The 12,464-nt window shown below is 35.1% G+C and overlaps 1 protein-coding gene across 15 annotated transcripts in view; it reads left to right on the forward strand.

The window, feature by feature from the left end:
- The window catches only part of LOC123534096 (RIMS-binding protein 2-like), a 218,840-nt gene that overhangs the window by 188,091 nt on the left and 18,285 nt on the right, over positions 1-12,464 (forward strand). For 12 of the 15 annotated variants that reach the window (XM_045316150.2, XM_045316152.2, XM_045316149.2 and 9 more), the window contains 8 exons: positions 1,072-1,265; positions 2,002-2,080; positions 4,160-4,321; positions 6,491-6,616; positions 8,800-8,976; positions 9,456-9,646; positions 10,427-10,504; positions 11,278-11,493. In XM_045316150.2, coding sequence (XP_045172085.2) covers positions 1,072-1,265; positions 2,002-2,080; positions 4,160-4,321; positions 6,491-6,616; positions 8,800-8,976; positions 9,456-9,646; positions 10,427-10,504; positions 11,278-11,493 — 1,223 coding nt within the window. Of the gene's footprint in view, positions 1-1,071; positions 1,266-2,001; positions 2,081-2,953; positions 2,978-4,159; positions 4,322-6,490; positions 6,617-8,799; positions 8,977-9,455; positions 9,647-10,426; positions 10,505-11,277; positions 11,494-12,464 lie in introns of all 15 variants that reach the window. The other 3 variants (XM_045316153.2, XM_045316161.2, XM_045316157.2) reach the window with 3 other exon arrangements.

A 12,464-nucleotide genomic window follows, 5' to 3' on the forward strand; every position in this document is an offset into this window, starting at 1 on the left:
GAATTAGCTATTTTGACCTTTTCTGCACAATAGCAGCTTCATTTATGATTTAAATTTAATCAAACTTGCACAAAACTTGTGTTGCCATAAGATCTCAGTTCCTTTATTGAACCGGCCAGATCCCCTATTGGGTTCCAGAGTTATGGCCCCTGAAAGGACCAAAATTAGCTATTTTGACCTTGTCTGCACAATAGCAACTTCATTTATGATTTGATTTTAACCAAACTTGCACACAACTTGTATCACCACAAGATCTTGCTTCCTTTCTTGAACTGGCCAGATTCCATCATGGGTTCCAGAGTTATGGCCCCTTAAAGGTCCAAAATTGGCTATTTTGGCTTTTGCAGCCATATAGAGACTTCATTTATGGTTTTATTTGATACAGACTTCCAAAATATCTTCAACAACAATAAATCCTGGATTCCATAATAAATCAGATCCAGTCGTAGTTTCCAGAGTTATTTTATATCTGATTACCTCCCCTGATTGTAGTCAAAATGGATTTATATCAGTAAGTACTTATAGGACTTATTTGAAATTTCATTATTGTCATTAGTTGGACTGAGCCAATCGGGGTAGATAACTATGGACTGATTTTATGTCAAATTACCTCCCTTTATTTCAAATTGAAATGGGTATATTTCCGTAACTAATGAAGATACTGATCTGAAATTTCATTTATGTCAACAGATTTATTTGGCAGATCCTTCTTTTGTTCACTTACAATAATTTTCTTTTTGATTACTTCCCTTTTGCGTTACTATAAATAGCTTATTTTTAGTAACATTTTTATTATTGGCCGTAGGGAAAACCCGAGACCACTTTTCTGTGGTACAACATGGATGGTACCTCCAATGTTTAGGTGTATTTTGACATATCTGTACCTTGTAAGAATTTTGTTTTTCTGTTTGGTTAAATTTCTTACTTTGTTGTTCCTGTCCTTTGGACTTAGATATTTTTTCTGAGGACCTTCTTCCCCTCAAGTGCAATGATAACAGGTGAGCGATATAGGGCCATCATGGCCCTCTTGTTGGTAGTTTCTGGTCCAATTTGGTTACTGTATTTCCACAGGTGCTCCCTTTCCTAAAAATCTTCAACTTGAACGCCAACTTGCCAACAGTATTCTTGTCAGTTGGTCACCGCCTGACAATGCTGACAATGCTGAAATACGCTCATATCATGTGTTCTTGGACGGTGACTTTAAAACTGCAATTCGAGGAAATGAACGAACGAAGGCGCTGTTAGAAAATGTGGAATCTCGGAAGGTAAAAGTTGCCTCCTTTTAATAGACTGAAAGGTTCCCGTTTTTCAGCTTTCTTCATGGTTGAATGATTTGACTTTGTGTATGAAAAATACTGAAATCTTTTTATGGTCCTGGTGTTAAAGACAAAGTATGAACTGTCCATGTGTCGGTCGCACTAACTTTTATACATTTTTTTCTAAAATGACAGTCTGAAGTACACAACATCAATATCAAGTGAACATATGCATAATTTAAGGAGTTTTATGTCTGATTATTTTTTGAACTACACACTTTTAGATATTCTGTGAAGCATTTCCAGGATAGCACGTGTCTTTTAATATTTACCTTAGACTTGCTTGTATAGTTTTGAAGATATATATTTCTGGTTTCATTGAAGTTTAAAAAGGTAATTGATAGTTGTATCAACTTACTTTTCAGAAAACCACAATAGTAAGAAATTAAAAAAGTTGTACATGTATGCATACGTACAGAAAAACCCTTATTAAGTAATTGTCTGCTGAAAATAGAAACTGCTTTCTATATGAACTTAAAAATGCTTACATCTTATACATTTACACTGAAAAAAGTTTGACTCAGATTTTGCAAGTACACTCTGAATGTGTACTGCTAATTATGTGGAAATTGCTATTTTTAGATATTTGACATTTATTGATATTAGAATGAAACCATACCCATACCTATTTAAGTGTGAAATCCCAGTCTTTCAATTATATCATATATAAAGATTGATGTTCCAGATCCACCGGGTCAGTGTGCGTTGTATCAGCTCTCTGGGTCAGTCACATGACAACCAGTGTACGATTCTTGTCGGAAAAGGTACGCAATTTTCTTATGTACATTTCACATCATAGCTTTTAATATGCTTTTTATCTCAGTAATCTTTACATTACACAGTGTCATAACTGCTGAGAATGAAAGAAAACATTCTTTAAAAATTCTGTCTTGATTGTTCTGTAGTATGCACTTGATTTTTTTCTATCTTTTTAAAAATTGTTCTTCCTTTAATCAAAGTCGTGATTATGCCTGGGATAGAAAGCTTGAGTAGATAATTCTAGAATAACGTTCTCTGCCAATGCAAATAATTATGCTCATTTGAAGGCTCAGCATGAAACTAGTCTATCTGCTTCTATTTCTATATACACATAGCCTAGTTCCGCTCTGAGCCCTCGCATTGCATTTCTAACAAATTGCATACAAATAAGCAAAACATGGATGTTATATACAGACTCAACTTTTTGTAGTTCCAGGTGGCTAAGAGTCAAATTTAATTGTTAGCAGCTCATTTCAGAATATTGTGATATTAAACTAAGCCTTTAGCGGTAATGTTAATAACAATAATTGGTTGTCTGGCATGTCAGCCAGGTATTACATTAAGTTCCTGCCCATTGGCACTGATCAGATATTGATCAGAACCAATTAATTTTGCAACTAAAGAACCAGAGCATGGTTTTCAAGAATATTAACAAGGTACTTAAATTTGATTGAATGTAAATTATGTAATTTATCCAATGATTCATTATGCCAGTAAAGTTTTCTTGCAGTACATCATGACAACATGCTTCATAGTCAACTCTACATTTTTCCACATTTCTAGCTTTTGTCGTTTTTTATAACTTTTGGACACTTGTCATTAGTTATAATTTTCAGTTTACTTTTAAAAATCTATGTTGTTTATTTTTGATATTATAGATAGATATTTTAATATGGAGACAGGTAAAGATCCCGTTTTCTTACCAGGTTTTATGCACAACCAAATAATAACAAAATACAGAATATTTAATATCTCACAGCTAGTGTGTGGTTAAACTGTGTGGTAAAAAGAAGATTCTCCCTTTACTAAGGTGAAATCATAGTACCAAAAGGAAACAACATTTAAAGGGTGATGTCATAATTCTGAAGGGATAATATAATAGTATTAAATTGACTGAAAGTTACAGTGTGATATAATGATACATAAGGGAAACAGCATATAAAGGGTGATATCATGGTACTAAAGGGAAACAATGTTTAAAGGGTGATATCATAATTCTGAAGGGAAACAAACCTTACATGATGTTAACATAATGCTAAAGGGAGACCGACATTAAAGAGCGATAACATAATACTGAACAGTAACTTTAAGGGTGATAACACATTGGAGGAGAATTTATAGATTTTGAAATGGATTAAATAACTATCAAGTTCATCTTGCATCTATAACAAAATTTTAAGTTTATAAAAATGAATGAAAGAAAACCCAGGTTGTTGTTAATTTTAATTTTTTGGCTAGGCTAGATTTACTGTAAAGTTTTGCTATGTGCAGAAAATCTGAATGATTTAACATCAGTTTAAACTAGTAAGGGATCAGTTTAAATTGTATCATTGTGTCATCACATACAAAGTGGACAGTTTTTCAGAAGTTAGAAAAATTGTTAACTGTTAATAATAACAGCCACTCTTTGACCCCATAAGATGGAAATCTCCAAAATATGGCGAATTTCGCTCTAGAAAAGTGTAACATTTCTGCAGAAATTCACAGCTTATGGGATGCGGCCTAGAAGATTTAATGTTGCATTTTTTTTACTCTTTTTTTTTTTTTTTTTTGCCTTACAGGGTGTGCAAAAAGTTACCATACTTATTAAAAGAATTATTAAATGAATTATTGTCATTAGTTTTATTTATGCATTTTATGTAAATTTCCAAAAGTTAACATGTTAAGTACATCTTTGATTGGACAGCTTTTACTGGAAGACAGACTTTTTGCACATTCTCTGCTATTTATAGCAACACAACACAAGTCATTTTGGAAATATGATTTTTTTTTCTGGAAAGGCATGTATTTGTGTGTTTTTAGAAATAATATAATCAACACCAGACACTAACAAAACCTGTTTTACCCATAATTCCATCCTACAGATGTGATCCCAGCACCGTTTGATCTCCGACTGAGTGACGTAACGGCAAACTCGGCTGTAATATCGTGGACTCCAGGAGATAGTTGTTTACATCACGCAATATTTGTTAACAATGTAGAAATACGTGTGGTGAAGCCTGGGGTATACTCTCATAAACTTACAGGTATAACTCCCCCCGCCCCCACCCCCGTTAGGTTAGCTTGCATTATAAAAACTGTTATAATGTTTAATATATATTCATACTCTGCCATGCTACTGCCTGTTTAACTTTGAAATTGAATATAAAGTTCTGACCAGATGTTACTTTCAAGTTTTAAATCTTCTGAATTTCTTTTTATGTTCTCAGTGTAGTAATTTTTAGAAGTTCTTTTCCCTTATAGCTTTTTGTTTGTTTGAGATTGCCAGTATAGTAGGATGCCCTTGTAAACATTTGTCGCAAAACTCTTGTAAATGAAGAAAAAAATTAAAAGGTATCAAAATGTTTTGAGAGACCTCAGGGCCAAGTGCTTAAAATTGCCAACTATGAATCTCTTGTCCATGGCCGAAGTGGGTTCGAACCTCGCTTGGCGCCTAGAATTCATCATGTGTGGAAGCCATCCAGCTGGCTTATAGGTCAGTGGTTCTACCCAGGTGCCAGCCCATGCCTTAAGCAATAACTGGGATAGGCACCTTTGGGGGCTCCTTGAGTCTTTGTACATTATAAAAGCTGGAAAAGTTGCCATATGAGCTAGATTGTGTCAGTGTGACCCTAAACCAAGCAGAACACAAAAAAGTTTGCATTGATTCTGTACAAGTGACAAGAAGAGCCAAATTTCCCTGTCATGTAAATGCAAATCAATGATAGATATTGGACATGTCTGCCTGGAAGATTTCTCAGCAAGGTTGAAGTTTTTTAAACTTTTGATAATACCTTATATTTCTGCATTAGCATACTAAATTGATGAAGCTTTAGCTGGCAATAATATCTTCATGCACACATTTTGCAATTAAAATTTTTATTCAGATGTAATCATTTAGAAATTTATGTTCTCAAAACAATTACAAAAAATGTGTGTGACTGAGTGTATTCTAGATTTTACCATTATATAAACAAAAACTTGCACTTGCTTTTACGGGATGTTCTGCGTGCACAGGGCAGATAACAATCAGATTATGTCCGTCTGAATGAGAAATTGAACATTTACGTTAAAAACGCTGATTGATTTACCCTTATGAGGATGCATGAAATGTTAATTATTGACTGTGTTTTAAATGTTATTGGTTAACACTTGCTCAGTAGCGAATTTTCTCAGCAAAAAAAATTGTAGCAACAAAATTGCTGTTAGCTTTTGTAACGCTTATAGTGCATGGCTGTTGGTGTTTTTTTTCCTTCAATATAGATTAAATGTAGATTCTAGGGTGACCTTTAATTACAGTGAAACAGTTCTTGTATATTGAAATCTTTTGTATGAAGGATGGTAGGTAGTGAATTTCACTGTCAAAAGGTTTTTATATTTTAGCTCTTTAAAGAATATGAGCTGTTGCACTCATGCATTGCATCTGCATCCTGATTGGTTAAGTATTAATATGTAAAATGGTATGTCAAAGTTTGCTTGTATGAATGAGCTGAAACTGTTCACACTTGTTCACTGTGATGATCTGACTTGTATTACTCATGTCATTTACTGTATTGTGCTTTTAGACAAAAGTTATTGCCCCATTTTCAACTTCAGGTTTTAGCAAAGTTTTTGTATGTTAGCTGGTATCTCAGTAACCAAGAGTTGGAACAAAATAGAAATTTTACACACCTGTTCACTACAGTGCACAGGTTGCATAACTCTAATATGTCCTTTGACAAAGTTATTTATCCCTGTTTGTAACATACAATTTATAGGTAAACTGGTATGCCATTTAGATCATAAAAGGGAAAAGTTATGTATATATATGACTCTTTAATTACATTAAAATGAAGCTGTTCCCTTGTTATGCTTATTTATAGCATTGTAGTCAAACCTTTAAAAAAAAATTACACAGCTTTTGAATAGTCTAGCATTGCTGTCCTCTGACAGCTCTTATTCCAGTGTGCCATTAAAAGAATTCATAGAAAATATGACAGCCTAATCTACATATAGAAGACGCTTTGAATATGAATGTATTGATAATATCTCATAGCATAGGAGTTAGAATGGATTTAGATGAGTTGACTGAGAATAACACCTCCAAGGAAATAGTTTACAGACTTGAATATTAATGATATTTTGACTGAAATTTGGTTCTCTCCAATATGAATTAAGATTCTCAGTCTGTCTATATAAATCTATATCTTTCAAACTTTATCATCTTGTCTTTGTAGGGTTAAGTCCAGCTACATCTCATACAGCAAAAATTCAGGCGAGAAATCTACATGGGAAAATAGAGGACAATAATATTAAGCCAGAGAAGTTATCTTCAAATATTGAGTTCATGACAGCACGTGGTGGTAAGCAGATATGTATAATTTGTTTATATCAAAATTATAAATTTTTCGAATAACTTGGCACAACTATTTGTCACAAAAAGACCAGAGGGAGCATGAAACTCTAACTATTTTTGGCAGCTCCATACACCCTTCTGCAACTCCATACATCCCTCTGCAACTCCATACATCCTTCTGCAACTCCATACATCCTTCTGCAATCTGCAACTCCATACACCCTTCTGCAACTCCATACATCCTTCTGCAACTCCTACATCCTTCTGCAACTCTGTACATCCTTCTGCAACTCCATACACCCTTCTGCAACTCCATACATCCTGCAACTCTATACACCCTGCAACTCCATACATCCTTCTGCAACTCCATACATCCTTCTGCAACTCCATACACCTTGCAACTCCATACACCCTGCAACTCCATACATCCTTCTGCAACTCCATACATAACTCCATACATACATCCTTCTGCAACTCCATACACCCTTCTGCAACTCCATACATCCTGCAACTCCATTCAACCTGCAACTCCATACACCCTTCTGCAACTCCATACATCCTTCTGCAACTCTATACATACTTCTGCAACTCCATACACCCTTCTGCAACTCCATACATCCTGCAACTCCATTCATCCTGCAACTCCTTACACCCTTCTGCAACTCCATACATCCTTCTGCAACTCTATACATACTTCTGCAACTCCATACACCCTTCTGCAACTCCATGCACCCTTCTGCAACTCATACATCCTTTTGCAACTCTATACACCCTTCTGCAACTCCATACACCTTTCTGCCCTGCAACTCCATACACCCTGCAACTCCATATATCCTTCTGCAACTCAAACATACACCCTTCTGCAACTCCATACATCCTTCTGCAACTCATACATCCTTTTGCAACTCCATACACCCTTCTGCAACTCCAAACACCTTTCTGCCCTGCAACTCCATACACCCTGCAACTCCATACATCCTTCTGCAACTCCATTCATACACCCTTCTGCAACTCCATACACCCTTCTGCAACTCCATACACCCTTCTGCAACTCCATACATCCTGCAACTCCATCACCCTTCTGCAACTCCATACATCCTTCTGTAACTCTATACACACTTCTGCAACTCCATACACCCTTCTGCAACTCCATACACCCTTTTGCAGCTCATACATCCTTTTGCAACTCCGTACACCCTTCTGCAACTCCATACACCTTTCTGAAACTCCATACATCCTGCAACTCCATACACCCTTCTGCAACTCCATACATCCTTCTGAAACTCCATACACACTTCTGCAACTCCATACATCCTGCAACTCCATACACCCTTCTGCAACTCCATACACCCTTCTGCAACTCCATACATCCTTCTGAAACTCCATACACACACTTCTGCAACTCCATACACCCTTCTGCAACTCCATACACCTTTCTGCAACTTCATACAGACTTCTGCAACTCCATACATCCTTATGTAACTCCATACACCCTTCTGCAACTCCATACATCCTTCTGAAACTCCATACATCCTTCTGCAACTCCATACACCCTTCTGAAACTCCATTCATCCTTCTGCAACTCCATACACCCTTCTGATCCTTCTGAAACTCCATACATCCTTCTGCAACTCCATACATCCTTCTGCAACTCCATACACCCTTCTGCAACTCTATACACACTTCTGCAACTCCATACACTCTTCTCCTGAAATCTGTGTTGGGAGACATGTTTTTTTTTTCAAAACTAATTTTTGTTTTTCTATAGACATGGATAGGGAACCTTACTTAAAAGGTGTATTAGTAAAACCCATGTTTATATATTCAATATATTACTGTCTGCAAATTTTTTTTAAATACTTTAATTTAAAAAAAAAAAGTATAACCAGAAGTGCAAGTGCTTGTCATATTGCCTTTGATCTAATATACAGCAGCCTTATGCTGGTATCACATTTAGCTTGTTATTACACTCAAGCAGACAACATTTAAATGTCAGGCAGATGACATTTCAATATTAGTACAGTAACAAAGTTTAGGGAAGACTTATTGTTAATGTTGACATTAAAATTTTCCTAAAAACACCTTTTTCCTCTTAGTGTTCATCAATAATAATAAACTACATGTAATCTTTTTAGATTGAAGTATGGGATATAGATTTTTTGCCTTTTACAATATGAATAATGATTTCAGGTGTTCCAGACCCTCCGGTCAGTGTTCAGGTTGAGTCGGGTCCACAAGAAGGCAGTATTTTATTAACATGGTTACCCGTTACCATAGATACTTCGGGATTTTCAAATGGTGCTTCAGTATCCGGATATTATGTATATGCAGATGGTCAGAAAATAAAACATGTTCATGGGGCCACTAGTAAGTTCTGTTCTCCGTTACTGTTTAACATCACAAAGTAATTCAACAGTTTGCTTTTGAAAATATTTTTGGCAAAATTATAACAGGGTTGAATCCTCCATCACTGCTAAGACCTTGTGCCTCATTAAGACTTTAACCTTGAAGCACCATCACTCTTGTGAGAGGAAGTTGTCCATTTTTGCTTTAGAACTGGATTCGTACGTGTTAAAAGTGTCAATTTTATAGGTAAATAATCTACATAAAAGTCAAAATTTTAGCCTGTTAGCGGCAAGTGATTCTGCCTTCACGACCAATGCAGACCATGATCAGACTACACATCCATGCAGGCTGATCATGGTCTGCACTGTTTGCCATTCAGTCAGTATCTTTCTGGTAAGCACCCCTTTTAACAGTTAATGGTACTATCCAAATTGAAAGGTGGACAAGTTCATTATAGAAATTTAGCAGGGTAATTAAAAAAATACATGAACTTATTTCAGATGATCATTCCATACTAACGTCAGAGGATTTCCGCGGTTTTGTGCCAAAAGCGCTGAGTGTGTGTACTGTTTCGAAGGAAAAAGTGGAGTCAGCAAGTTCTGAGGTTGTTCGACTTCCTCAGAACCTTGTCAAGGAACTTACTGTTGGTGGTGCAAAATCACAGGCTGTAGAGGCCACACAGAAAGTCAGGGTTAGTAGAGATATAAGTATTTCATATAGGGCAGCACTATGATTTTACCCCTGATCTTGTGTAATGCAGTCAAATTCCTATTGAATCAGATTCTTCTTAGATGGTAAAAAAAGGCAATTGCATAACACTGATACATTTTATGTATTTTCCCTAAAATTTGGATTGAATGTTGTTAAGTGTCCCTACTGCACATATATCCCCAGAATAAAATCTGGCTCTCAGAAATGGTATTGCCACTTAAATGTTGCTTGTATTTTCTTTACTGAGTCACTGATGCCTCAATCTGACTAAAGTACTTGATCTTCTAAACGAAGATCTGAGAACGACCCATTCACATTCGTCTTCTGTATATTTTGGATTTCCAAGATTGCTATTTTTATTTTCGCAAATCTATTTCTATTTGAACCAATCAGACAACTTGTTCGAATGTTAAAGAGTAAGAAAAATTTGCATTTAATCCAGGGCTCGAACCCGGGACCTCTCGCTTACAAAGCAAGTGCGCTACCCACTGAGCTAAACGGCTATCTGACATTGTTCTACATAGAAATTGTTAATATCAAATACCAAGGCATTTTAAAGCTTGCAGAATGTTGTAAGTTGACTTTTGATTGGCTAGCGGAAGGGTTGTCAGAACGAGGCCATCAATAGGTCGTTGTCAGATCCTATGCGTAGCGTAATAGGAGATGTACTTTAGTCAGATTGCTGATGCCTTGTCTTAACGTAGATCTTTGATTTATATCGGTTTTCGTTTTTAAAAATATTTATGAAATATAATTTAAGAAATCACCACTGCATGGTCACAACCCGGATGAAGTGATAGACTCTGCTTTTAAAGAGATAGACAAGGCTTATGAACAGGTATGTTTAGTAACATGGTCATTCTATGCTGTAGTTCATGTCATTTGAGGGGTCATGTGACAGGTCATGTGACAAAGATTTGATTCAAGCCAGCTTATATGGTTAATTTGCATTTTTAGCTTTGGATATAGAGCCCTAACATAGAGAGGAGAGTATTCAGTGTTTTCTATTTCGTATGAATCTTTTTTTTTTTATCTAATCACTAACAATTTTAGAAATAGGTTGTTGTATTTTTTTCTCATAGAAATTGAAGAAATCTGAAATGGTAAGTGTGTAATTGTAAACATGTTTAACATGTTCATATGTTTAGTTATATTATTACAGGTTGTGACTTGTATTTGATATTTGAAATATTGCGTAGATAAATCGGTGGCTAGAATTGTAAGGTCGTAAAGTGCTACATAATTTTTATAGACTTGGTCACTTATAACTTTTAAATTCTAGAGAAGCGGGACAGAATCTTGAATACTGTTATGATAACCAAGCCAGTATTGTTACTGCCAATAAATATTTTGATATTTAACACACAACACCAACCTAAAAGTACTGTTTGAGAAACATTTTGCACCAATTTCTTGTTATTTGTGTTTGATACAATTTATAATGTCGCATTTCATTGTGTAGAATTAAAATTTCTGACGAAGTGAAAACACGGAGTAAAAGATTTTTGGCTTGGACATCATACTGGATAAAAAAACAACAAAAAAACAGCTTTAGCTTTGTTTGCAAATGTTTTATGAGATAAAGTGACGCTATAAACATTTTTTTCACAGAAGGCTTTAGTGCCAACAAGTTTTCCGGATGCATTTTATGACAGTAGTTGCTCTGAATTGTCGGACATTCCTGAAGTTGAGGAACCATCCTCACCAGAATCAGCCAATGAAAACAGTCCTCTCAAAGATACTTTGCATTCATTGGTCAATGGTCTCACAAACCTGTCCAATGACAGTTCAGATTTTGAAGAAATTTATCAGAGAAATCTAACAGAGGTTAGGATTGGTTGATTTGAAATTTTGGAGTGGTTTTGGGAAACCCCATATCCTTATAAACACTTGTCTAAGGCATGATGGTTTATCGGGGCTTCTTATTTTTTTGTTGTTGGTGGCGGGGTGTGATAAAGAACTCAAACCTACTTCATAATTTTTCTAAAATCCTGTAATAATACAATTATATGATTTTTGTACATCCTACAAGTTGATTCTGCATTATTTTTGCTAAAATTATAGCCTCACTAAACAAACTTTCAGTTTGATCATTTGGAATGTTTTTGTTATTAACCATATGATATTTAATATAAAAAATTCATTGTTAGTGATTGTGTTTGCAATATAGCTTTAAACTAACTGATTAAATGCTTTTGATAGAATATATAATATCATGGTTATATTGATAAATATTATCATTATAATGGTATAACAGAAATATACTATAAGATGTATGTAACGTCATGTCCTGACACCCGTTTTCTAATTTCTCACACCCGTGTTTTTTTTTTGCTAACATTTTTACAGAAGGTTTATTTTTACACTGAGCACCTAACAAGCACAGAGTGTTTTAATCTTTACTTGTGTTGTTTTATCCCTTTTTTATTTTTGAAAAAAGAATTTTCACCTAGAAATGTATAGATGTTATGACCCAGAAATGCCTGTTTAGTTCTCATATATAGATTTCACCATGGGCTTATCTCATTGAGAATTCCAAACACTCCTCCAGTGTCAATGGAATAGAACAGAACAGTGTTCTGGAATGTTTGTTGTGCTTTCTACTTAGAATTTAGCATGAAAACATGTTCCATTATATCCCATTGACAAGATAGACAGAATACAACCTCTAATTTTAGAACGCTTTTCTAGAACCAGAATTGTGTAGGCAGAAGTTCAGATTTTATCTTCAGTCTTGACTTCTATAATCAACTTTTAGTTTCATCTGAAACAATCTGTTGACCGGATGTTATCATTTC

Source organism: Mercenaria mercenaria, chromosome 12 (assembly GCF_021730395.1).
Source record: "Mercenaria mercenaria strain notata chromosome 12, MADL_Memer_1, whole genome shotgun sequence".
Classification (NCBI taxonomy): Eukaryota; Metazoa; Mollusca; class Bivalvia; order Venerida; family Veneridae; genus Mercenaria; species Mercenaria mercenaria.